Source organism: Ailuropoda melanoleuca, chromosome 14 (genome assembly GCF_002007445.2).
Source record: "Ailuropoda melanoleuca isolate Jingjing chromosome 14, ASM200744v2, whole genome shotgun sequence".
NCBI classification, from domain to species: Eukaryota; Metazoa; Chordata; class Mammalia; order Carnivora; family Ursidae; genus Ailuropoda; species Ailuropoda melanoleuca.
In genome coordinates this window covers 44,249,903-44,274,821 of record NC_048231.1, presented here as the reverse complement: position 1 = coordinate 44,274,821, position 24,919 = coordinate 44,249,903, and the positions used below count along the sequence as shown (strand labels likewise).

General features: G+C 59.2%; 3 protein-coding genes and 1 long non-coding RNA gene across 8 annotated transcripts; 2 read left to right on the top strand and 2 right to left on the bottom strand.

Annotated features, from left to right (window-relative positions):
* Nucleotides 1-46: 46 nt before the first annotated feature.
* On the top strand, nucleotides 47-16,424 carry LZTR1 (leucine zipper like transcription regulator 1). 4 transcript variants are annotated; one of them, XM_019807054.2, is made up of 21 exons: nucleotides 48-573; nucleotides 1,034-1,096; nucleotides 3,363-3,419; nucleotides 5,026-5,105; nucleotides 5,550-5,658; nucleotides 6,133-6,216; nucleotides 7,273-7,330; nucleotides 7,884-8,023; nucleotides 9,844-10,045; nucleotides 10,527-10,682; nucleotides 10,818-10,928; nucleotides 11,310-11,402; nucleotides 11,528-11,623; nucleotides 11,704-11,869; nucleotides 12,057-12,226; nucleotides 12,400-12,556; nucleotides 13,376-13,502; nucleotides 13,589-13,738; nucleotides 14,356-14,461; nucleotides 14,548-14,700; nucleotides 14,905-16,424. In XM_019807054.2, exons 1-21 carry the CDS (start codon nucleotides 374-376, stop codon nucleotides 15,019-15,021), a joined length of 2,595 nt encoding a protein of 864 aa, XP_019662613.2. In that variant the 5' UTR covers nucleotides 48-373; the 3' UTR covers nucleotides 15,022-16,424. The 4 variants fall into 4 exon arrangements, 3 of the variants coding, with proteins under 3 accessions (XP_034497954.1, XP_019662613.2, XP_034497955.1); XM_034642064.1 differs by having other exon boundaries at nucleotides 50-573; nucleotides 14,548-14,628; XM_034642063.1 differs by having other exon boundaries at nucleotides 47-573; nucleotides 14,548-16,424.
* Nucleotide 16,425: 1 nt separating this feature from the next.
* THAP7 (THAP domain containing 7) lies at nucleotides 16,426-19,697 on the bottom strand. 2 transcript variants are annotated; one of them, XM_002926280.4, is made up of 5 exons: nucleotides 19,564-19,697; nucleotides 19,312-19,391; nucleotides 18,730-18,885; nucleotides 18,058-18,198; nucleotides 16,426-17,868 (listed from the first exon to the last, which is right to left on the bottom strand). In XM_002926280.4, the coding sequence occupies exons 2-5, from the start codon at nucleotides 19,389-19,391 to the stop codon at nucleotides 17,304-17,306; spliced, it is 942 nt and encodes a 313-aa protein (XP_002926326.2). In that variant the 5' UTR covers nucleotides 19,564-19,697; the 3' UTR covers nucleotides 16,426-17,303. The 2 variants fall into 2 exon arrangements, with proteins under 2 accessions (XP_002926326.2, XP_034497957.1); XM_034642066.1 differs by lacking the exon at nucleotides 18,058-18,198 and having other exon boundaries at nucleotides 19,312-19,610.
* Nucleotides 19,654-24,365, top strand: LOC117795916. Its single transcript, XR_004620096.1, has 2 exons — nucleotides 19,654-19,982; nucleotides 23,971-24,365. It is a non-coding gene; the product is annotated as an uncharacterized LOC117795916 (long non-coding RNA).
* LOC117795915 (tubulin alpha-3 chain) lies at nucleotides 21,106-24,681 on the bottom strand. Its single transcript, XM_034642067.1, has 2 exons — nucleotides 24,070-24,681; nucleotides 21,106-21,495 (listed from the first exon to the last, which is right to left on the bottom strand). The coding sequence occupies exons 1-2, from the start codon at nucleotides 24,664-24,666 to the stop codon at nucleotides 21,199-21,201; spliced, it is 894 nt and encodes a 297-aa protein (XP_034497958.1). The 5' UTR covers nucleotides 24,667-24,681; the 3' UTR covers nucleotides 21,106-21,198.
* Nucleotides 24,682-24,919: the final 238 nt, after the last annotated feature.

Here is a 24,919-nt window from a genome sequence, read left to right as displayed (position 1 = left end):
CAAGGCCGAGTCCCGGGCAAACAGGGCATGCCGGGAGGTGTGGCCCATCTCCGGGCGGCGTGGGCCTGGCCGGCGCCGGGGAAGTGTAGTCCGGACGGGGCTGGAGACTGGACGCCGCCTTCACTGGAAGGGGGCGTGTGGCGCGCGTACTTGGTGGGAAACGCTCCTCAGAAGGTTACACACTCCCGGCTTCCAGAAGTTGCGCGGACCCGCGGAGTCACGACCAGCGCTAAGCTTGCCGGGGAGTGCGGCGCAGGCCGGAAGTGCGGCGCGGTCGACACAGGGCTCGCCGGAAAATGTAGTCCCTCGGGGCGGCCCGGGGCGGTGGCCACACGTCCCGCGGACCGGGTGGCCGATCGGGCGTGGACCCGTCATGGCTGGGCCGGGGAGCTCGGGAGGCCCTATCGGGGCCGGGGCCCTGGCAGGCAGCGCACGGTCCAAGGTAGCCCCGAGCGTGGACTTTGACCACAGCTGCTCGGACAGTGTTGAGTACCTGACACTCAACTTCGGGCCCTTCGAGACAGTGCATCGTTGGCGGCGCCTCCCGCCCTGCGATGAGTTCGTGGGGGCCCGGTACGGCGGAGTTCAGGGGCTCTTGGGGAAGGGGGGTGTCTGAGGAGGGCCCGGGGCGGGGTCCAGGGGCCGAGGCCGGGGCGTGGTGTCCAGGAATGGGATCTGGTAATGGGGGGTGGGGAGGAAGTGGTGATGTCCAGGAGGATGGTGTTCTGAGGGAGTCTCGGAGTCGGGTGGCCTGGGGCAGGGCACTAGAATTAAGTTGGGTTTGTGGGTCTGGAGCTGGGGTCCTAGGTGCTCTGCAGTGGGGTGGGGAGTCCAGAGAGGCAGTCCCAGGGCAATGTCGGGGTCCCCGTATACAGGGTCCTGGGCTACTTGTGAATTTAGGGATCTCGATCGATCTTGGCAGTTGAGAAGTGTTATCTAATTTCTGCAGCAGCCTGGGTGCTTATTCTCACTCCTTGGGTGCCCCCAGGAGGGTCCCAGCTTCACTGCCGCCCACCCATTCTTTCTTTTCCAGGCGCAGCAAGCACACAGTGGTGGCCTATAAAGATGCCATCTATGTATTTGGTGGAGACAATGGGTGAGTGAGCATGAGCCCAGGGTATTTGGACCAGGGAGGGAGAAACATGGTGGTTCTGACTGGGCTAGCTAAGTACTCAGCCTCATTTCTCCGTGTGAGTCTCGGCCCTCTAGACCCTCAGCACATCATTCAGTGGGTACCACATGCTTGGGACACAGAAATGTGCCTCTTGTTCTGAGTGCGTGGACACAGCCTTGAACGAGACGCATCCGCCGCAGCTGCCACCCTCCCCAGACACTTTTCCTTCACTGCGCTTCTCTCTGGGCTTTATCACCATGTGCCACATGGCAGCGTTTAGAGGACAGTTTTATTTATTTCCCGTATTTTCCACGTTCTGTAAAGGTTTTATCCACATTGCTATAAATTCCTGGGAAACAACTTTCCTGACCATGACCTGGTGTTTTGTTGGGGGGCTCTACCTCCATCCCATGAACTGTTTGTTCCCTGTTAAGTTGTGGCTCATCTCCTTTGGTGAAAGATAATGGCTGAGGTAAACCTTTGGTTTGTGTAGCCGCTTCCTTCGGGCAGTGTTCCCCTAAGACCCATTCCCAGAGGGAAAGAGCTGTTTTAGCTCTTATCAGGAGTAGGGCCATGTTAAGTACTGGGTGTGGGCATAGCAGACGTGCTTGGAGAGGAGAAGGGGGCCTAGTCTGGGCAAGGAAGCCTTCCTGGAGCGTTTGATGACCTGAAAGATAAGTCGGAGTGAATCAGGTAAAAGAGGAAGAGTGTTCCGAGCAGAGGGATCAGCAGGGCAACGGCTGGGAGGTCGGGAATGCAGAATGACATCAGGCCTGGAGTCTGGGCAGGGCTTCCCTCCCCCTATTCATTCGCTGATGTGGTCAGGAAAGGCTAGGGATGCCCACCAGGGCCCTGAGAGGCTTGGGAGCCAGCTAGATGGGGGGGTTGAGGCTAGGACCTTGGTCTCCTGGATAGACCGGGCTCTGTTCAAGTTAGAGCTTTGTGACTTTGGGCTCAGGTAGGTGGCTTAACAGCACTAACTGCACCCTGGTCTCTTCCCCTGTATATGGGGGGCCGTATACCCTGCTTCTGCAGCGTGCTCCTGGGGGTCAGCGAGCACAAAGCTGGGAAGGGCTCAGGATGGAGGTTTGGCTGTAATGTGGGTGGAGTGTTTGCACAGAACCGATTCTTAACCGATTCTGACCATCTGTTCTCCGCCGGGGCTGGGCCGTACCTCACACGGACGGTTAAGTAAATGTGTGTCACATGAAGGAATGAAATAGGAAGAGGCATTCGCCCACAGATGTTCACTGCAGCCTTCATGACAGTCCCCCGAACCAGAAGAGGGCCGGGGGTCCAGCCCAGGGCAGTGGTGGGGAGCCTCCCCAGGAGTGTTCTGTAGCAGGGGGAGTTGGCATGACAACGGTGTGGCAACAAGCAGAAATACTTTGCTACAATGTGGCACCGAGAAACAGGATACAGATTTGTCTCACTCCGGGTGCAACTTTGTAAAGGTGGACTGGGTACAAAGAAAGATGGCTTCCTGCAGTGTCTGGGAGGGAGAGGGGGCAGGAGGGGAGGGGAGGCGGGAGAGGCGAGAGATTACAGTCCCATCTGCTTCCCAGCTCCTGGCTTCCTGACTGCATGGCCTTAGGCAGTCCTTTACGTCCCAGGCCCCTTCCTCTTCTGTAAATGCAGGTGGGGAGCAAAGCCCCCTGGTGCAGACTGAGGGAGGGGTGCGGGGGGGGGCGCCCTGTACAGGCCTGGCATGCAAGGGGTGCTGGGCTCCTGTTGGCTGACTCCCTTCTTCCTTCTAACTGACAAGGGCCGCGTGGTAACATCCAGGTCCTGGTAGGTGGCCAGTGGATTTGTTTTCCATTTTATTGTATCTTCAATGTAGTTGCTTTGGCTTTGCAATAAAGAGGTGGAAGGAAGATCAGAGAGGAGGAAAGGGGCTTCCCCTGAGATGTGGGAAGCTTTGCATTACCGTGGCACAGCCTCAGAGAAGGGGGTGCTGAGATGTTGGAGTGGGAGCCCTCAAGCAGCTGCTGGGTGGCCAGGATCATGCTTCGGACCGGACCCCAGGCAGGCGGGTCCCACGTGTGTCCCCATCCTGGTACCCGCACGAGTTGGAAACTTCCTTTGTGGTCACTCTCTGGTCCCTTGGGCATCAGCTGGTTGCCTGGTGGCTGAGTCCCCACGACGGCCCCACCCCCACCCCGGGGGCTGCAGTGTCCTCTCCCGGGTCCTGGAGAGCAGACCCGGGCCAGCCCAGAACTGACCCCACATGTCCCTGGCTGTCTTTCAGGAAGACCATGCTCAACGACCTCCTGCGGTTCGACGTGAAGGACTGCTCCTGGTGCAGGTGGGTGGCCTCTGAGCCCTAGCTCCCCCTTCCCCCAGAACTCGGTAGCCCTGTGCTGGGCCCTGACTGCCAGCAGAGTCGTGCTAGGGGAAGCCAGAGAGAAGCTTCCAGGAGCAGATAACAGTGGCGCTTAGCGTTCGTCTCACTTTCCTGGGTTCCTTTCCCAGTCCACAACTCAGATTGATTATTCTGAATCCTCTTAATTACAGGGATCTGTTTGATTGGTTATTGGTCCTCAAATTCTGCCTCTGGAGAGCCCTTCAGTCACTGGGCCTGTCTCCTGGGCCAGCCGCTGCTATGGGAGGTGACATGGGGCAGTGCGGGGGCGGTTATCGGCTGATGGGTCCTTCCAGGACCGACCCTGTGCTGCCCAGGGGTGCTGGCCAGGGGCTGGCAGCACTGGCTTTGCTCCCCTCCGTGCCCCTGTGGGGACCCTCCTCTGCCCAGAGACCCCACATGGGTAGTGGGCCGCATGTGAGCCCTTGCCGCCTCCCACAGATGGCCCTCCCAGCTGTGTGGCCTTGGGCAAGACACCTGCCCTCTGTGAGCACGGCATATTTGTACCCATCTGCTCCAGTCTCCAGTCCTGCCCAGGGGGCAGCTCCCAGCTGAGGGGGAGAAAGGGACCCCAGAATGAGGCGGTACGGGCTTCCTCCTGAGCTCTGCCGTCTGCTCATGCAGGAGGAGCACAGAACCCGCGAGTCACCTGGGTGCCACACTCTGGGCAGGGGCTCTGCGTGCGTCCGCCAGTCCCCAGTTCCCTCTGTGGTGGGGTCTCACCACCCCCCTCTGACGGAGGAGGACATCTGGGCCCAGGGTGGCATCACTGAGTGCTGGGATTGCCAAAGAAGTTGATGTCTCGTTCCTCTCACACCTTGCTTTCATAACATAGCCAATAGTTACAGGTTAATTTTAAAAATCACCCTAAAGACCGTACAGTCCTTTACTAATAAGTGCTTAGGGATAAAACTCTGAAAAGGAGCAGCCCCAGGAAAGCGGTATAAATGGGGTTTTAGTTCACTAAGGAGAGCGTGTGGCCGGCCGCTGTAGGTGGGCTGCAGGGGCGCTGGAGCCCAGAGCACAGAGCCCAGAGCCTCACTCTGCTGGTGAGTTCAAAACGCAGATGTTACAAAATACCCACCACGTGACTCCATTTACAGCATTACTCAGAGGCATCATTATGCATGGGAGAGGTGTTGGGGGGGGTGACCTAATGGTCTACATGGTGTTTTCTGGCAAGTCTTAGCGCTAGTTTTGTGCTTTTCTTCATCAGCACTTTTTGTTCAAAGTTTCTGTAATGAGGGGCGTCTCAGTCGGTTAAGTACCTGACTCTTGGTCTCAGCTCAGGTCTTGATCTCAGGGTCGTGAGTTTAAGCCCTGTGTTGGGCTCCATGCTGGGCCCACGTGGAGCCTAGTAAAAATAATATAAAGGTTAAAACCCCCCCTTTTTTTTTTTTAAGTTTCTACAATGAGGTAGGTATTGCCTACAAAACAGAAAAATGAACGGAATCCTGGGGGTGGCAGGGGCTGCCCTGTGTGGTGTGAACTGCACAGCTGACCCCTGCTGACTGACCCCCCTGCGCCTTGTTTCCCCCCCCCCCCCCAGGGCCTTCACCACCGGCACCCCGCCAGCCCCCCGCTACCACCACTCGGCTGTTGTCTACGGAAGCAGCATGTTTGTCTTCGGTGAGCTGCCCTCCTCTCCAGGGCCCCGTGCCCCCTTCCGGGCTTGCAGCTGCCTCATCCTGCCGCCAGACCCGGGGCTCACTCCCTGTCTTTCTCCGCTGGAGTCCTCGGTTCCTGCAGTGGCCTGGGGGCCTCTCAAGGACTCCTTTCCCTAACTGTCCCCATCTCACAGGGTTGGAATGGTCCGCCTCTGTGACTGGGCGGAAGGGTGGCTCTCCTCCCTCCTCTGTCACTCCACCAGGGGCAGGGAACAGGGTTCTGCTCATTTCTGTGTCCCCAGAGCCAAGTACGGAGTCAGGCAGGCAGTAGGTGCTCCCCAAGGTTTATGGAGGGAGGCCCAGAATACATCTTAAGTGAGGCCAGATTCTGCCCCCCACCTCCTGGGGTTTGAAGCCTCTGGGACACTGTCTTTGGGTATGACAGTTTCCCCCTCTCTCTACCCAGGGGGCTACACTGGGGACATTTATTCCAATTCTAACTTGAAGAATAAAAATGACCTTTTTGAATATAAGTTTGCAACTGGCCAGTGGACGGAGTGGAAGATTGAAGGACGGTGAGAGACTTTGCTGAAACCTTTGGGGGGTGTCTGAAAGGCTACTGCACTGGGTCCCCTGTAGCTTACAGAAGAAGAGTCCGAGGCCCAGAGAGGCCTGAGTTGTGCTTACTCCCAGCTGTGCTTGTCTGAGGCCCACTCCCTGCTCTTAGAGTCTCTCCTTTCAAACTGCAGAAGGGCCCCCAATGGACTGCTGATGGGCGCTTCTCAGGTCCTGTTTTGCCAGGACACCCCCTCCCCTTTGATATTTTGGTGATGGCCGGGAGAGGGCTTTACCCTGTGGACATCTGAATTCCTCATCCCCCTGCCCCACCTTGTGAGCTTAGCCTCATGACACCCGGCAGACATCCCCAGAACCCTGGTTTTAGCAAATGTAGGCATGGCAGCCCTGGGGTCCTGGCCGGCCTTGTGGGGCTGTGAGGCTCGGGTCTGTGCTGGGGGGGTCTCTCTCCTCATCCCCTCCTCGTGCTGCAGGTTGCCAGTCGCCAGGTCCGCCCATGGCGCCACGGTCTATAGTGACAAACTGTGGATCTTTGCGGGCTACGATGGCAATGCCAGGTAGGTGGTGCCCAGCCCCAGCACCCCGCCTCTGAGCAGCCCCCAAGTGGACTGAGGCCCAGAGCGGGCCTTCCCGGCATGCGAAGGCTCAGGCTGGGGGTATCTCAGGAAGGGAGTGTCGTGCACAGGAGTGAGGGAAGAAGAAGATGGGGGGGGGGATGGATGTGGAGGGCAACTGAGGGAGCTCCCTCGCAACCCCAAGAAGTGAGAAGGATTGGCACCCCTGAGGTCCCTACTGGGGGCGTCTGAGGGGGCGGCAGGCCTGGCGCTTTTTTGTGCTGCTGTCTACGGGTGTGCTGGTCTCCACGGCAATAGGTGTCATAGCTGGGTATTGTCAGAGCTGTGGGGTGGGGAGCGGCCCCCTGAATTGCTGGGGTGGAAATACTCAGGCACACAGTGAGGAGAGACCCTGTGGAGCAGGTAGTGGCAGCAGCAGGCCTCAGACCCAGCCTCTCCCCATGGATGACGACATAGGGTTCCTGCCTGTGTACTAGGCATTCTCCTCCTCATTTTAGAAAATTGGCTTTGCTGTATTTTTCTGATTGTAAAAGTAGCATGTACTCATTCCCCAAGATCTCAACACCACAGAAACTCCAAGGGGTGGGGCCCCTGGCTGGCTCAGTCGGAAGAGCATGTGACTCTTGCTTGATCTTGGGGTTGTGAGTTTGAGCCCCATGTTGAGTGTAGAGATTACTAAAGAAAATTAATTAAAAAAAAAAAGAAGCAGCAGCAGCTCCGAGTGGTGGCACTGTTACTGGTAGTTTCTGCGAGTATTGCCTCTTTGAAGCCCTCTCCGAGCCCCAGGGGTCAGAGTGAGATGGACCCTGCCACACTGGCTGGACACTGTGAATGAGGCCACGTGTTGCTGTCTGGGCTGGGGGGGATTCGGTGCATCCCCCCCCACCCGAAGCTCCTACCTCATGGCTGCTCCCTAGGTCCCCGATCAGAGTCCTGCATGATGTGTCCTTCCCTGGAGCCATCCCTCCTGGCCGGGCCCAGGCCCACCCTGCCGCCAGCCCCAGCTGTGGAGACCCTGACCCCTCTGTCCTAATGCAGGTTGAACGACATGTGGACCATTGGCCTCCAGGACCGGGAGCTCACATGCTGGGAGGAGGTGAGAGTTTTGGGGGGCCGGGGTGGGGCAGGGGAGGCAGGGAGGTGAGGGGTTTGGGGGGCCGGCGGGGCCAGGGTGGGGGCTGCTTTGCTCCCCTTGCCAAAGCCCCAGCCTTGTCCCCAGCCTCGTGCTCCTCGCTGACCTCCTGCCCGAAGCCAGCAGCGCTCACCTAGTGACTAAAGGCTCTGTGCTTCGCGTGGTATCATGTTCAGTCACTGGTGCGGCTTGGGTAGAAGCCACCCGTATTTGAACACAGCGAGTTCAGCCTGCTGGCAGGTGTCCTGCTTGCTGCTGTTTCTGGGTGATCTCCACTGTCTTCCCCCTGGGGTGTCTTTCCCTTGTAGTGATGAGTTTTAGCCTCGACTATTAGAAACTGGGCCCATTTTAGGTGGACGACGTGGGGCTTTAAGCTCTTCTACAGAAATTAATCCATGAACTCTCATTCACGGAAGAAGTTTCAAGAACGAAAGTAGGCCCAAGCCAGTGGTGTAAGCCTCGACCCTGTGCAGCCGGTCCCGGGAGGGCTCTGGCTGAGCCGCCTTCCCTTCCCCAGGTGGCCCAGAGCGGCGAGATCCCGCCGTCCTGCTGCAACTTCCCGGTGGCCGTGTGCCGGGACAAGATGTTTGTGTTCTCGGGACAGAGCGGAGCCAAGATAACCAACAACCTCTTCCAGTTTGAGTTCAAGGACAAGACGTGAGTGCCCTGGTGGTGGGCCCCGGGGTGGGCACCCGCGTCCGTGGAACAACAGGGCGAGCTACCCTTCCAGAGCCAGGGGATGTGGCTGTTCTCATACAGACTGCACAAGCACGCCCCTTGGGCTGTGGCTGTGGCTCAGCAAGGGGGGGCCCGGCTGGCCTCTCTTTGTCCAGGGTGGAGGATGGCTCCTGCCCCGTGAATGGCGTGGTCAGTGCCACCAGTGCTACCAGTAACAGATGCAGCTGGTATAGATCTGCTACCGTGGCAGAGGACTAGAGCCGTGCTCAGGCCCTGAGAGCTTCCAGCCTATGCTGTCCTTAGCTGCAGGCCAGCCCTCGTGATGGGGACCGAGCCCAGAGGTGGTGCAGGCCGGGTATTGGCTCCGGGAGCAAAGGATGGGGAGGGAACAGGGAGCTTCTGCTGCAGGTCAGGGAGGCTCGGGAGGGGACTTGGAGCTGCCCTGGAGGCCAGAGGTATGGGCTGGGAAGGAGAAAGGTCAGGACATCCCAGACGGGGGAAATTCCTCTGACACTCACCCAGCTCTCCTGGCCTGGGCTGGCCGGGCCTGAGAGGAGAGCCACACTGCGCACAGGCCTGCATCTCTGTCCTGGCCTTGGTGCTCACAGTGGTGGGAGGCAAGGAGGGCTCCGAGCCAGCAGGAACAGATTTGGAGAGGTGAGGGACGTTGGAAGCAGAGGCCAGCGATGCCCAGATGTGGGGAGGGGTTGGGGCAGACATGCAGGCTCTGGCCAGGCGCACAGACAGCTAATCGATGAAGGGTTCTTGGGGTGCCGCTACTGGGGGAGACACAGGGCCTGAGGGCTGCTCAGGGGTGTGGGGGTTAAGGAGGGTGCACTGAGGGGACAGAGGGCTGCAGGGTGAGGGACCTAGGCCAGAACTGGGGGCAGAGCTGCAGCTCGACGCAGAGTGGACAGGGGTATGAAGAAAACCAGGGGGGCATCCTGCCACCAGCAGCACCCCAGGCCGGGTTTAGGAGACCCCAGTGGCCCTGGCAGCAGGGGAGTCCCATGGGGTGGAGTCAGTGTGGTGCCACCTTCCTCAGGCTGGCCTGCTTCCAGCCCCCCACACGGCCGCCTGCCCAGCTTCATGCCTGTGCCCTTTGCCCCCGCCCCCCCAGAGGTGGGAACAAACGCGCCTGGCTTTCTTGAGGCTGTGCGCAGGTGGGCAGATCCCGCGGTGTGGGCATCACCCAGATACCATCTCCCGTGGAGACACACAGAAGGCTGCTGGTGTGATGCTTAACGCCGGGGTCTCTTACAGAGCACCCTCCGCCCTGCTCCGCCCCACCCCGCCCCACCCCAGTTGGGCTTTGCCCAGGCCGATCTCCCATCTGCTGAGCAGCTTCCCGGCAGCATGGCCCGCCTGGATCATTTGGGTTTCAAAGACAGGATGTGCTGGAAGGTGTTGGGAAGTCCTGGGAGGGTAGTGGATGTAGGAGCAGCATCGGAAGACGGGGTCCTGGTAGCTCCCGGGAGTGAGGCCTTGGCTGTGGGAACCAGCCCACATGTCAGAGTGATGGGCGCGTCGCCATTCCCAAAAGCGGGATGGCCTCACTGTACAGAGCCCCCCATTCCTGCCTGTCGCTGCTGCCCACTTTGTGGCTGGGAGACAGGACGGGGCTCAGGCCGGGTGGTGCCAGAGCGAAAGGGGATGAGGGGCGCTGGGCGTACGCGCTCAGGCCCGCCTTTGCGCCGGCTGGTCTGCCCAGGGGCTGCTGCAGGGAGGCCTCAGAACCCAGGTGGAGGTTGGGGAGCAGGACCCCCCCCCAGCACTGGTTCACTGTCCCATGCCCCCAGGTGGACGCGCATCCCCACGGAGCACCTGCTTCGTGGCTCCCCACCGCCCCCACAGCGGCGCTACGGGCACACCATGGTGGCCTTTGACCGCCACCTCTACGTGTTCGGGGGCGCGGCAGACAACACGCTGCCTAACGAGCTGCACTGCTATGATGTGGACTTCCAGACCTGGGAGGTCGTCCAGCCCAGCTCCGACAGCGAGGCGAGTGCTGCCGGGCACGGCGGCCGGGGTGCCCAGGGCTCGTGGCCTGAGGGGCGGGGGTCCTGACTCACCTGCCCCCCGCTGCCCTGCAGCTCCTCACAGCCTCAGAGGGCTCCCGGGGCTCCAGATGGCCACCAGGAGCAGAGCCAGGATGACTGAGGCCCTCAGCCCTGGACACCTGCCTTGGCCCGACCCGAGGCCCTGCGCCCCTGTTCTCCTCCATTCTTGCAGCCTGTGGGCTTTTACCATTTCACGTCCCATCCCGTCCACACGGTGCTGAGGATGTTCTCCCAGAACGCCCACCCTGACTGCTGCCGGCTGCCCCTCCGAGCCGCGCCGCCAGGGCCCGCTCCTCGGCCCCGCCCCTCCCACGTGTCCCCCTGCGCGCTGGCTCTTGAACGGGGTCAGCAGGAGGTTGGTGTCTGCTGCCTTGCGGGGCCCTTGCGGAGTGGCCCCATGCCCGCCTGTCTCTCCGCTCCAGGTCGGTGGGGCTGAGGTGCCAGAGCGAGCATCTGCGTCCGAGGAGGCGCCTGCCCTAGCCTCTGAGGAGCGGGGTGGCTTCAAGAAGTCCCGAGATGTGTTTGGCCTGGACTTCGGCACCACCACAGCCAAGCAGCCTGCCCCGCCAGCCTCCGAGGTGAGGGTTGGCACCCTGACTGCTCTCCCTCACGCCCTGATGCCAGTCCTGCGGTCAGCCCCTCTCACGGACGGGGAGACTGAGGCTCGGAGGAGTACGTGACGGGCTTACTTATCCACCCCCTCTTCCGCCCAGCTGCCAAGCGGAAGGCTCTTCCACGCAGCCGCTGTCATCTCGGACGCCATGTACATCTTCGGGGGCACCGTGGACAACAACATCCGCAGTGGGGAGATGTACCGGTTCCAGGTGGGGCTCATGGGCCGCCTGCAGGGGCGCCAGCCAGGGTGGAGGGGCCCCAGATGATGGAAACTGAGGCCCAGTGGGGGGGCGGGGCTTGTCCGAGGCACCAGAGTCAGGGCTGCGTCTGGTGGGATGACAGCCCGCCCGGGGAGTCTGGCAGGTGGGATAGGGGGCTCTAGGCCAAGGGCAGTCTGAGGAACCTCCGTGCAGGGTGGGGTGGGTGGGGCGGCATTGGGGGCTCACAGTGGAGGCAGTGGAAGCCTGGGAGCAGGCTTGGGCCAGTGGTTGGAGTTGGGCTGAGCTGGGCTGGGGACGCGTGGCCTGGAGGACGGCAGGGCCTGGGCCAGTGGTGGCTTCCCGTGGCAACACTGGGGTCTCCTCTGGCAGTTCTCCTGTTACCCCAAGTGCACGCTGCATGAGGACTACGGGCGTCTGTGGGAGAGCCGCCAGTTTTGCGACGTGGAGTTTGTGCTGGGCGAGGTGGGTGCCCTCCCTGTGCCCCGCCAGCCCGCCATGCTGCAGGGTGGGGGCTGTGCACCGAGGCATGTCTGGCCTGCCAGGAGGAGTGTGCTGTGCTCCCCACCAAGATGTCATTCTTGCTACAGAAGGAGGAGTGTGTGCAGGGCCACGTGGCCATTGTCACCGCCCGGAGCCGCTGGCTCCGAAGGAAGATCGTGCAGGCGCGGGAGCGGCTGGCCCAGGTGAGGTGCTGCCCAGCCCCCTCCGGCCAGGGCAGCGGCATCCACGGGGCGCCCCTGAGCTCCCCTTCCTCTCCCTGTAGAAACCGGAGGAGGAGGCAGCCCCGGCTCCCAGGGAGGTCCCTGGTGGGGCCGTAGGGGGGGCCCGGCCGCCCCTGCTGCGTGTGGCCATCCGCGAGGCTGAGGCCCGGCCGTTCGAAGTGCTCATGCAGTTCCTTTACACAGACAAGATCAAGTACCCACGGAAAGGTGCGCTGCTGGGGGTGGGGCAGGGCGGGCAGGGGGGCAGCCCGAGGCTCGGAAGCCACGACCACCCATGACCACCCGTGCAGTGGAGTTGCTGCCCGATGTCCCAGACCCACGCTCCTCCCTCCTGCCCTGCCCCCACCTTCTCCCCGTCCCCGCGTCCCCGCGGCTCAGGGAGTTCTGGCTGCAGGCCACGTGGAGGACGTGCTGCTCATCATGGACGTGTACAAGCTGGCGCTGAGCTTCCAGCTGTGCCGCCTGGAGCAGCTGTGCCGACAGTACATCGAGGCCTCTGTGGACCTGCAGAATGTGCTAGTCGTGTGCGAGAGCGCCGCCAGGCTGCAGCTGGGCCAGTTAAAGGTGCGGGCCCGGTGTGCACGGCCCACCCTGCCTGCCGCCGCCAGCCCCGTCCCCCGCTGCCAACCCCCACCCCAGGCTGCTGCCACCCGCCCCCCGAAAGTCACCGCAGCCAGGCTGCTGCCCCATCGGCCAAGGCCTGACCCTGCCTGCCTGCTCCGGCTTGTGTGTCCCAGGAGCACTGCTTGAACTTCGTGGTGAAGGAGTCCCACTTCAACCAGGTGATCATGATGAAGGAGTTCGAGCGCCTCTCTTCCCCACTGATCGTGGAGATCGTGCGGCGGAAGCAGCAGCCGCCTCCCCGTGCCCCCTCAGAGCAGCCCGTGGACATCGGTAGGGACCCAGGCCCCATCCCTGAGAACAGCACACAGGGATGGCATTCGTCTTGGGTGGAGACTTGGGAGCCATGGAAGTACCGGCCTGGCCTTCAGGCTGGGGTATGGGCGCAGGGGATCCGGAGCGCTCCCGGGGCTCAGCGGCACGGGCAGTCAACTGAGGCTCACTGGAAGGAAGAGGCCCCCGACCCACGGGGCATCCGACTGCGGCTGTGCACCTGAGGGCGGGGAATCTCCTGAGCCCTTTCGTGGAGGCGGACACGGGGCCCCTGGCTGGCAAGGGTGGCTGCCCTGAGTGACATCAGGTTTGAGGGCTTCCGTTGGGAGCGACATGCTCATGGTCACAATGACTGTCGCTGAGCTGCTCTTCTAGGCGCAGCCAGCCTTTGGGGCATAGTGAGGGGTAAGCGCGGTCCAAAGACTTCCGACGTTCCTGGTGCCTCCCTTGTCCCCACCTAGATGGGAAGGGACAGCACAGTCTCCTTCATCTCCTGACTCCCTGGGGCCTGTGCTGCCTCTGGCCCTTGGCCCTGGCTGACACGTGGCAGGACACGGTGCTTGCCAGGCCCAGAGGGGGCTCAAGCTCAAGGGCGGGGAGGAGTGCTCACTGGGGTGAGTCGGGGAGGTCAGACTTTGGGGGGCAGGCCAGAGTAGGGCTTCTGGCCCTGGGGGAGGTTTTATCAGGGCAGCAACATGGGCGGGTGTGCAAGAAGTGTCTGTGGGGCCCTGAGGCCCGAATCCGACGGCTCAGGGTCTGCTGAGGGGCGGGGGCATCTACTCAAGGTCCCTCCACACTGCCCCCTGGCCTCCCCACCAGGCACATCTCTGATCCAGGACATGAAGGCGTACCTGGAGGGAGCGGGTGCGGAGTTCTGTGACATCACTCTGCTGCTGGATGGGCACCCGAGGCCGGCCCACAAGGCCATCCTGGCCGCCCGTTCCAGGTGGGTTGGAGGGGGTGGCGGGGCCGGGCAGGTCCCCGCCCCGCTGCATTTGCCGAGAGCCAGGACTCCACCGCCCCTGTCTGCAGCTACTTTGAGGCCATGTTCCGGTCCTTCATGCCGGAGGACGGCCAGGTGAACATCTCCATCGGGGAGATGGTGCCCAGCCGGCAGGCCTTCGAGTCCATGCTGCGTTACATCTACTACGGTGAGGTCAACATGCCGCCCGAGGACTCCCTGCATCCTCCCGCCGGGGCCCACGCTCAGCAGTTCGGAGGCCGGCAGGCTGCTCCTGGCTGTGTGGTCTCCCAGGGGCTCCCCGGTGCCTCGTGCTCTCCCGGGGTTCCCTGAAGGGGTTGGTCGGCAGGCACAGAGGGGTTTGCAGCCAGGAGGGGTGGGTGGGTTCTTGACCCTCATGACTGCCCAGAGGACAGGGTCGGTTGGTGTCCTGTGTGACAGGTGAGTAGACTGCCACACAGGCATTCCTGGTCACGTCACTTCTTGGGGGTCTGAACTGGGTGCGAGATGACTTTCAGGGCTCTGTGAGGCCATAGTCGGTCCTGCAAATGGGCATGTGGCTGTTTTCTTGGGAGAGGCTTCCTGGGGTTTTTGGGGTCTGGACTAGGGCCTTCGACCCCCTGAGTACTTCAAGAGACCGTGTAGAGAGTGAGTTGGAGTGGAGCCCTGGGCCAGCCCCTGGAGTTGGGATGGGTTTCCTTGTTCTGAGCAAGCAGGAGGCGGCTCGGGTTTCCTCGCCCCTGCTTGCCCGGTGCTCCGGCTGCACCCGCCCAGGGGAGACGGGGAGGTGGTGGGGAGACGAGCTCCTTTGGCCGGCAGCTCCTTAACCAGCCCGCAGCTACCTGTTTGCGGCCCCCTACTATTACGGCTTCTACAACAACCGGCTGCAGGCGTACTGCAAGCAGAACCTGGAGATGAACGTGACGGTGCAGAACGTACTTCAGGTAGCTCACTGGGGCCCACCGGCCTCCCTGAACCTGGGCGGGTGCGTGAGAGAGGGAGCAGCCCCTCAAGGAAGCTGCCGTTCCAGATCCTGGAGGCAGCTGACAAGACGCAGGCGCTGGACATGAAGCGGCACTGCCTACACATCATCGTGCACCAGTTCACCAAGGTCAGGGCCCTCCCGGCCCCGCGGGAGCCGCCCTCTCCTCCTCGGGGGCCGCTGCCCCTTGGCCTTGGCCAGGTGCGGGGTGGGGCGCATGGAAGCTGCTCATCTCCCACGGCAGTGGGCCCCCCGGGGTTAGCCAGGCAGAGGGCCCGGCCACTGGCCACTCGGAGTCAGCCCGCGCCCTGGCTTGGTGGCGCTCCAGGGAGACTCCGAAGCCCACCCCGGCCCTCAGGAGAATCCGGTTCCATCCTGCTTGGGCCTTCTGATTGCCTCATGCAGGTTTCCAAGCTGCCCACCCTGCGCTCGCTGAGCCAGCAGCTGCTGCTTGACATCATAGACTCCCTGGCCTCCCACATCTCCGACAAGCAGTGCGCGGAGCTGGGCGCCGACATATGAGGGCCCCCGCGGTGCTGGCCCCCTCGAGAGTAACCATGCCTGCTCCTGCCCTGCCCGCTACAGACTATGCCGGCCACGCTGAGGCCTGAGGCAGAGTGGTTGGCCCCTATTGCACTGCTGAGGACACAGGTCCCACAGGGAGTGGATGGCAAAACAAGCCCCCCAGGCGGAATCCTCTCCTCAGTTGGAGGCACGGATGGGAAGCCAGGGCCCAGCGATGGGAGAGCCCACCACGGAGCTGGTGTGGGGCCACCCATCCAGCAGGGACAGCATGGCTTATGAATCCGGCCACTGGGTCCTATTGCCAAGGCCCCTCTGATGTGGGGGCTACACAGTAACCCCTTGCCTTCACCGAGGTTGCTGTAAGGGCCCCTGCTATTGCCCGGAGCTTGTGGGTGGGCAACAGTAATGGGCACATGGAATCTGACTCCGGATGAATTTTGGGGGGGGGGCGGGGGAAGGGCCCTGAGTCAGCTCCGAGCCTGAGGGGGCAGCCACTCTGGCCCGGGCCTGGCTTCCAGAGGAGTTGCAGGATCCCACCCCACTGTGTGTACATCAGGGGCCCCCAGCTGCACCAGGGAAGAGTCAGTGAAGGTGCCCCCCCAGGTCCCCATCTGTCCCTAAATATTCTTTCTCATAGACATGCCGTGAAGACCACAGTAGTGCTGATCTGCTATGCACACCTCATGGCCATAGTCCCTCCCTGAGCGGAGGACGACGGATCTTGTGGCCCAGGTGCTTGGGACCGACCAGTCGTGTTCGGTTCTCTATCCGTGTCAGCAACTCCTGCCCCATGTGGGGTGACCCAGTAGTGGTGGGGAGTGTAGGGGGAGGGCTGTGGCGGAAATCCAGGCTAGCCGCTCCCCTCCCGAGGGAAACCCTGGAGTCCCAAGGCTGTCTTGCTCCCGCACTGCACCAGAGGCTTCTGCCTAGGCTGGGAAGCTAAGGACTGGCCACCACATCCTCCCCCATCCCGCAACAGAAGGCCCTGGGAGTCCACCCTAACGCAGAAAGCACTGGTCTGCCTCCTTTCTGGCAACAAGCACCCCAGGGACCCTCTGCCCTGGCTACCAGGAAGCTACTTTAGGGGAAACAGTCCTTCACATCCTCCTTCCAGTTGTGCCCCCATGCAAACATGGCGCCTGCCACCCCTCGGCCCTTGCTGAAGAACCCCAGGTGCTGTGTACACACGGATGGGGAGTCCCGGTGGCAGGTGGGGTGCCCTCAGGTGAGGCGAGTCCACAAGGCCGCCAGCAAGCTGAAATGGCCCGGCGTTAAGAGGAGCCTCTGTGTGTCTAGAAACCTCAGTGAATGATCTGCAAACCCTGCTCTACAGTGGACCCCTGTAACCGGTCGCTTGACTTTCTCTTCTAAACATACGAATAAATGGACTTACACACCAAGGACTGTAGAAAACCAATTTCAGAACATTGTGTGGCACACTCCAGGACTAGGGGAAATTCAGCTATGCTCTTGGGGCTATTGTGGCCGAAGCCCAGCAGGGAGGTTCCATGTACAGTTAAAACCACCCTGTACCCTGAACTGTTCGCCATCATAGATGCAGGGAAGCCTACATTCCAGTCAACTTGAACAATGGGGTCTCAGGTCGAGGCCAGGATTGCTGCCCCCAAGGCTGCCTCCAAGCTTCCCTACCTCTTCCCAGACCTCTGGAGACTAGAAGGGTCATTGCTGGGCTCTTCCTACTTGCCAGGCATACAGCGCCAGGTCAGAAATCGCCATCCTTGTGCGTTTTTCCGATGAGCCAGGCGCAGCGGTAAGGGGGTGGCTGGTGTGCAGGCTGAGGCTGAGGTGCTGCACCCTACTGACTGCTGGGCAGACTGGGCCAGTGGATGGAAGCCATGCAGGTGTCCTTGCAGACTGAGTCTGGCCTGGGTTTCATAAGTGTTTTGAAAGAGACGAGACTGCTTAAGTCTAGGCCATTTCAGGTACCAAGGAGGGTTCCTGGTGCTGCCCCTGGCCTGTGCTCACACTATCCTGTCCCTCAGAAAACCCTGTGGGGCCTGGAGTTGCATGAGGAAGGGCGGGCAAGAGCTGGGCTTTCTTGCTGTCCACAGCTGAGAGCTCAGACTCCAGGGGAGGGGCCCTAGCCCCAGCTGAGCTAGACAGCAGGGCCTCCTAGAATCCACTTTATTGTGGCATCTGGCAGGCCTGGTGGACACAGCTCAGACTGGGTCCCTTTCCAGGTGGATTCCAAGGGAGGAAGAGGCTGAAGGCCCAAGAGGCAGCCCTGCAAGTCAGCCCTGGGGCCAGCAGCCCCTCGCTCACGCCATGCTGCTGCTCAGCTGCATGGCAAAGTCTTGCACGTGCTCCTTCAGAGTCTGGCGGGCATCTGCCTGCGCCCGCTTCTCCCGTGCCCGCTCCTGCTGCAACTTGCTCAGCCGTAGCCGTAGGCGCTGCTCTCGCCGCTTGCAGGCCTGCAGCTGGCGCTGGGCCTTGTCCAGGGCATCGAGTGCAGCCTCAGCCCGCCGCTTCCAGAGCAGGGCGCTACCCACCTGGTAGCTGTGCTCATTCTGGATGTAGGCGCCGGCTGGGGGTGGGAGGCGCAGCATGTAGGCTGAGGGTGAGACGGGCCGTGGCTCGAGGGGGGACGGCTGTCTCTCTGGCTCCCGTTCTGGCGAGGGCTGGGCGCTGCAGCCTGCTTCATCTGCCTGGGCACCCAGGGGCCCCAGGAGATCTGAGAAGGGGCTGCTGAGGCCAGCCTCCAGCCTCCCAGTGGGGGAGGCAGGCAAAGCAGCAGGGGCTGAGGCCTCTTCCACAGGAAAGCAGGTGACATCAGCAGGTGGAGGTGGAGAAAATGGAGTCGTGGGCCCTCGGCCCTCAGAGCAGCTGAGAGGAGAGAGAGAGAGACTAATAGGTCAGGCCCAGGCCTTGGCAGACCCCCACTTCACCAGCCCACTGAGCCCACTCTGCTGGCTCAGGACCCTGTCCAGCAAGATTGCTGGAAACACCCTAAATAAACCCCAGTCTCTCAGAGTTGGGGTGGGAGCGAGCACCCTCCACCCACAGCACACATACCGCTTCCTGCATCGCCGGAGCCGGCTGACGTCGGGGGGGCCAGGTGGGTAACTGTGCCCCTTGGTCTTGGTTGTCCGGCGTAACTTGGAGAAAGACTCAAATATCGTGGGAACTGCCCCCTCCTTCAGCCTGTGATACCCACTGTGGGGAAAAGCGGCCTGGATGAGATGGACAACACATACTTCCATCCAGGGCAACCCGCATGCCCCCAGCACCCCGGATCAGACTCTCCCATGCTAGTACTGTGGGAGGTGGGCAGGCATGTTGCAAGCACTTAATTTAGGGAATACAAAGTTAGGGTAGACACACCATTCTCTTCCCTGCAGGACTCCTCAAAGTTAAGGTGTGGAGAAAGGCTGCACCGGAACTGGGCTGACCAGCCGAAAAGAATAATTTTGTTGTGGACTTGCTGGGAGGACTTGGGTTCTAAGGAATAGCCTCTGAAAAAGCTAATGTTTTTCTCCCTTGTCACTGGCATAGTTATCCTGAGGCATGGGTCTTACTGTCACCGAGGGACAAAGCTGGGAAGAGGCAGCCACGCTGGGAACCACGTCCATCTGTCCCCCAGCCAGTGACTCCAGGATCCTCCTCTTCTGACTCTACAGCCACCCCAATCGGCCAGCTACTCATGCTTCAAACCCTGCCCCAGTGATGGCCGCCAGGGGGGCTCACCTGATTCCCACCAGCTCAAAGCAGTTTTCCTCGAAGTGTTTGGAGCAGAAGTAGATGTACTCGGAAGCTGGGTCCCACAGGCCCTGGCCGCTGGGGTCCAGCCGCTGGCAGTTGGCCAGCCACAAGCCTCGCCTCGGGTTGTCCTTCTTGGGAAGTCTGCGGAGCCACAAACCAGTGAGCACCAGGGTGTCTGCAACCCTGGGCTCCAGCTGCCCAAGCTCTCCAGAGGGCAAGGTCTGGTCCTGCACATGCCGCCGCCAGACCTCCCTTCAACCCTCCGGGTGAACACCATCCGCTCAAGCGCAGATGAGGAAACTGAGGCCTCAAGGAGAGCAACTTCCTTAGTATCACCTACCAGGTAAGAGTCACAGAACAGAGGGCCCCAGGCTGGTGGATCTCCCGTGCTCCCTTTCCCACCTAGCCTCAGTCACACCGGCACCGCCCCCTTCACCTTTCCCACCTACAAGTACAAGCCTCGCGCCAAACGGAGGAAGGCGCGTGCGCAATCGTGGCTCCACGAAGAGGGAGAAAGGGGCGCATGCGCACGGGAACCTTCGCGCGCCAGCACGCACGCGCGCTGACCTGTGGAAAGAGATGCCGCGGTTGCGCGTCTCGCGCGTGTCCCGTGTGCAGCAGCCGGCGGCGGAGCAGTGACGCGGCATCTGGGGAAGAGGCGGGAGCTTGGTCGTGGGCGGCTGTCCGGGCCCGGAGGGGCCTCGCGCCCCCAGCCGCCGCTCCGCTCCTGGCGGCCTTGGCCTGCCGGGTCTCCCCCGGCCCGATCTCGCCCGAGCCCCGTCCCAGCCCGTTCTCCTGACTCCCTTCAGCGGCACTCACGATCTCGCCATTGCTGCGCTGCCGAAGTCTCGCGAGGAGTGGCGCGCGGTGGAAGTTGGTACCATAGAGACTCGGAAGAGCGAGGTTCTGAGCCGAGGGGCGGGGCGGGCCCCGGAAGCGGCGGGAACGTAAGGTCGCCGCCGCGTCTGCGCCGTCGCACGCGCGGGCTCCTCTTTGTCTTTGGGCGTTAACTCTTGGTTGTCCTCGCCTGGGCACCCAAGGAGCCGCCTCGCTTGGCGGCGCGGAGTCCGGGCCTCTGGGTCTGGCAGCGGGAAACCGGCAGGGGCCTGGGACCCACACTGGCTCCCGGGAAAGGCTAGACTGCAAGAAAGGAAACTCCAGCGAGAACAAAAAGGGGCCAGGATGCGTGATCAGAAGAACCTGACAAAGTCCAGTGCTCACTGCTTACTCCGGGAGAGGTGCCTATAAATTGGATGGGTGGGCGGTGGGCACTGATCACATTTTGGGAAAATGTAATGGGCAGAAGGCTCTGCTGTAGTTCCTTCTGGCAGGGAGGCGGCTGAGTTAGGTATAAAAACAAAGGCCTAGGGGCGCCTGCGTGGCCCAGGCGGTTGAGCATTCTGCTCTTGGTTTCGGCTTAGGTCATGATTTCAGGGTCTTGAGGTGGAGCCACACCTTGGCTCTGCCCGCAGTGCAGAGTTGGCTGGGGATTCTCCCTCCCCCTTCTCTGCCGCTCCTGCTTGTAGTCTGTTTTTCTCTAAAATGAAGATGAATAAATCTCTTTAAAAAAACCAAATGGGGCACCTGGGTGGCTCTGTCAGTTAAGCATCTGCCTTCGGCTCAGGTCATGATCTTGGGGTCCTGAGTTGCCCCAGTTTAGGCCCCCTGCTCAGTAGGGAACCTCCTTCTCCCTCTGCCCCCCACCTCCACTCGTGCTCACTCCCTCGCTCTCTCTCAAATTGATTAAAAAAAGAAAAAGATTTAAAACCCCCCCCCCCCCCAAAAAAAAGGCCTTGCTGGAAACAGCCTCAGTAAATGAGTTTGCACTAGGGCGGGGCTGCCTCCCTGGACCCTCCCACAAGACTGGGTGAAAGTAGCCACTCCACATTTAGGGGAAAAAAAAAAAAAAGATTACTGTTCCATTCTCCAAAGGACCATCAAGAATAAGTGAAAGGGGCAACTGGGTGGCACAGCAGTTAAGCGTCTGCCTTCGGCTCAGGGCGTGATCCCGGGCGTTCTGGGATCCAGCCCCACATCACGCTCCTCGGCTATGAGCCTGCTTCTTCCTCTCCCACTCCCCCTGCTTGTGTTCCCTCTCTCGCTGGCTGTCTCTATCTCTGTCGAATAAATAAATAAAATCTTAAAAAAAAAAAAAAGAATAAGTGAAAGATTTAAGAAAAACCAAAACATTTTTCCTAATTCCCTCAGCCATGCCTTTTGAAGCCTTCTTTCTAGGGGAAAAGTAGTAACCAAACATGCTTAATTTTTTCTGAGAGGAAACGTTTTTTTCCCCTGGAAATGCACTTGGAAAAGGCTACTATCTGGATCAGGAATTCTATCAAGGTGCAGCACAAGGGAAACGATGCTTCAATACAGAAACTTTAATAAGTAAACATATCGTGTAATGTTATAGGGAGGGCGATACAAAGGGATGGCTGCCAGGTGCACTCCCACTCAGTATTCTTCCCCTTCTTCGGCCTCTGCTTCCACGGAATCCACACCCACCTCTTCATAATCTTTCTCCAGAGCTGCCAGGTCCTCCCGGGCCTCAGAGAACTCCCCTTCCTCCATGCCCTCCCCCACATACCAGTGCACAAAGGCTCGCTTTGCGTACATGAGGTCAAACTTATGGTCCAGGCGGGCCCAGGCCTCAGCAATGGCGGTAGTGTTGCTCAGCATGCACACGGCCCGCTGCACCTTGGCCAGGTCCCCCCCGGGGACGACGGTGGGGGGCTGGTAGTTGATGCCCACCTGCGAGAGAAAGGGAACATTATGTGAAGATCATAATGTGGCCTCAGAAATGGTAGCCTTTTAAATTTTTTTTTAAAGATTTTATTTATTTATTTGACACAGAGCACAAGCAGGGGGAGTGGAAGGCAGAAGGAGAAGCAGACTCCCCGCTAAGCAGGGAGCCCGATGCTGGCCTCAATCCCAAGACCCTGGGACCATGACCTGAACCAAAGGCAGACGCTTAACCAACTGAGCCACCCAGGCACCCCAGTAGCTTGTTTTTAAAAACGAGCGGTGGACCTAGTTTAAATGATGCCCTACATAAACTGGTACTTTATTTTTTGACAGTACTGATCAAAATTTAATATCCTTTGACCATATGCTTTCAATTTTTGGATTTAACCACACAAGAGCACAAAGCTACATGTATAAACATTTTTAGGTATTTAGTTTAAAGTACTGTTTGTAATGGTAAAAATGGAAACAAATGTCCCTCATGGAGAACTAATTTTTATAGACCCATTTCGTGGAACACTGATCATGAAAAAGAATGAGAAAACTGTCTTGGCATATAACCATGGTATATTACATACTTGGCAAAGAGAAAAGCAAGTTGGTTACTATGTGTTTATGTTTAAAAATACCTATAGAGTAATAAACAGGCTAGAGCCTTCAGTGGCTGGGGGAACATCACTGTGGAGGAGGATGAACGCCTGGGAGTGTGCTGAGGCAGTGTCCTGATGAGCACATAGCAGTTAGCAGCAGCTAGGCACATAGCCAGTCTCCAGAATTGTTAGGGGGAGACAGAGGGGCCCAGGGGTTCTGACCTTGACCAAGGGGTGCCCTCCCACAGCTCTTAAGGCCAGGCCAGCTGGTCCATCCTAAGTGGGAGCAGCACCAGTTCCCTGCTTTCTTTGGCTGTGTGTACTGAATCAACTCTGCCACCAACAAGAAAAGAACTTGCATCCTTTGCCCATATTGCTGGCCTCTCAACATCACCTAGATAACAAAAAGTATAAATTCCCTTGAAAATGCACAGAATGAAGAACAAAGCAAGCTTTGGGGAAGGGGAAGAGGACTTTAGCTTTTCAGCCTTCTATATTGTTTTAATATTTTGCCACATATATGCATTTTTATAATAAAAAACTAAACATTTAAGCATAGAAAAGACTCTTGAATGTAGTGTATCCCTGAGCAAATAGAGAACACGGAGTGAAACCACACTCCAGCCAACAAGGAGCTTAGAGCCATGAGAATGCATATAGTCCCTCTGGGGCTGGACTGTCTTCTGTAGGGACAGTAAAAGCTGTGGCTTCCTGTACTTCCTCACAGACTGGCCTCCCTGCTAGTTCACAGGAGCCAGAGATTCAGGAGAGGAAGCTTGGGCGCAAGGCACCTCCCACAGTGCCTTCCTGCTGAAGCTGTCTTGCATATCCTTACCTTCCGAAGGTCACAGTGACTGAGAGAACTTCCTCCACTCAAGTCAAGAACTTGGCAATTAGACACACGGAATAGCAGGTTTCAACATCGACCTCTAAGGTCTGCAAACTTCCCATGTAAGATCAGTGACTATTTCCAGATTGGTGAAACCTGTCATAAAGTTTACCCTTTCCTGTGAGGCACTATCAATCCATCACTTTTATGCCCTCAGAGATGATCTGTGTCAAAGTATCCGACACACACAAAAGTGGGGGCTGACGGGGCCAGACAGGTTCAACAACTTCTGTGCAGTTACACGTAAGCTACAGCCATTCCAAGTGGGACCAGAGGACACACATTTCTTCTCCTTCTAAACGTTTTCAGTCTAGAATGACTCTGGAACATACAACTCTCCAAACACCTTAGGAAATCATCAGAACATACAAATGCAGGGTCCAGAGCTTTGTCTAGTGCAGAAAACCAAGGGTGAACAGAGTTCTCAAACCCTGGCATGGTGAGGCACTTAACTGCATAATCGCAATAGGTCTAGAGCCTGACATTCTGTTATTTGGCTTCCAAGTACATGTTCCCTTTTTCTTAGCAGACATTTCATTGTGACAGTAAACACAGTTGAAGAGCCACCTATTATCAATGTGATTTTACATGTGAAGCAGCATTCCCAGTGTTGTTTGGAGAAACAGGAGTGAACTCTTCTGCCCCTATAATAAACGCTGTGTAACCAATTTAAAGGACGTGAACAGAGATGTCTGAAGTTATGTAAAGTCTAAAAAACGCTATTTCTAATACAGTAAAACACCACAGACTTAACAAACTTACGCAAGCAATAGAGAAAGGTGGAGAGACCAGGCCTACAGTCAGGCTGTCTCTGCGCTCTTCATAACTTGCTGCCCATCGGGCCTTTAAGATACTAACAACTGTTCTCAGCTCAGTCTTTAAACTGTAAGACGTTAGTAATACTACCCGGGGAATTTTATAGGGTCGTTCTAAGAAATAAGGGTTCATGAAGTAGTTGACAAGCCCTTAGCAAATTAATTACTAAACTTGTTCTCCTTCCAGCCTAGCTGCCATGGAACAGGGGTATGCCCAACAAAGGGCATTCTGCGCTCGGTCTGCTGTTGCTGACAGGTAAAACCACTGCACAGCGCCCAGTCCTACCTTAAATCCAGTCGGGCACCAATCCACAAACTGGATGGTGCGCTTGGTCTTGATGGTGGCGATGGCTGCGTTGACATCTTTTGGGACCACGTCCCCCCTGTACAACATGCAGCAGGCCATGTACTTGCCATGCCGAGGGTCACACTTGACCATCTGGTTGGCTGGCTCGAAGCAGGCATTGGTGATCTCGGCCACGGACAGCTGCTCGTGGTAGGCCTTCTCGGCAGAGATGACCGGGGCGTACGTGGCCAGGGGAAAGTGGATGCGGGGGTACGGGACCAGGTTGGTCTGGAATTCCGTCAAGTCCACGTTCAGGGCCCCATCGAATCGCAGGGAGGCCGTGATGGAGGACACGATCTGCCCGATCAGACGATTGAGGTTGGTGTACGTGGGCCGCTCGATATCCAGGTTGCGCCGACATATGTCGTAGATGGCTTCGTTGTCCACCATGAAGGCACAGTCGGAATGCTCCAGGGTCGTGTGGGTGGTCAGGATGGAGTTGTAGGGCTCCACCACGGCCGTGGACACCTGTGGGGCTGGGTAAATGGCAAATTCCAGCTTGGACTTCTTGCCGTAGTCCACCGACAGCCGCTCCATGAGCAGAGACGCGAACCCAGAGCCGGTGCCGCCCCCGAAACTGTGGAAGATGAGGAAGCCCTGCAGCCCCGTGCACAGATCCGCCTGAGAGAAATCACAAACCGTGGGTCAGTGCTGCAGAACCCACACCCCCGACCTCCAATGACCCGGTCACTTCTCTTTTGCTCCGCAGGACGCTACGCGTTCAAATCGTCTGCAGTGCACATGAATTGACACTCCGAAGCAAAGCAAGGCAGACGTTAAGATGGATGGA

Excerpts from the sequence above, each read along its gene's own strand:
- LZTR1 (XM_034642063.1), top strand. The coding sequence starts at position 374 with ATGGCTGGGCCGGGGAGCTCGGGAGGCCCTATCGGGGCCGGGGCCCTG. Across the intron at positions 11,403-11,527 it reads TGGAGTTTGTGCTGGGCGAG|AAGGAGGAGTGTGTGCAGGG; the intron begins GTGGGTGCCCTC and ends TTCTTGCTACAG. Across the intron at positions 13,739-14,355 it reads ATGCCGCCCGAGGACTCCCT|CTACCTGTTTGCGGCCCCCT; the intron begins GCATCCTCCCGC and ends ACCAGCCCGCAG.
- THAP7 (XM_002926280.4), bottom strand. The coding sequence starts at position 19,391 with ATGCCGCGTCACTGCTCCGCCGCCGGCTGCTGCACACGGGACACGCGC. Across the intron at positions 18,886-19,311 it reads CGCGGCATCTCTTTCCACAG|ACTTCCCAAGAAGGACAACC; the intron begins GTCAGCGCGCGT and ends GTGGCTCCGCAG. Across the intron at positions 18,199-18,729 it reads TTTGAGCTGGTGGGAATCAG|TGGGTATCACAGGCTGAAGG; the intron begins GTGAGCCCCCCT and ends TTTTCCCCACAG.
- LOC117795915 (XM_034642067.1), bottom strand. The coding sequence starts at position 24,666 with ATGGAGCGGCTGTCGGTGGACTACGGCAAGAAGTCCAAGCTGGAATTT. Across the intron at positions 21,496-24,069 it reads GGTGCCCGACTGGATTTAAG|GTGGGCATCAACTACCAGCC; the intron begins GTAGGACTGGGC and ends TTTCTCTCGCAG.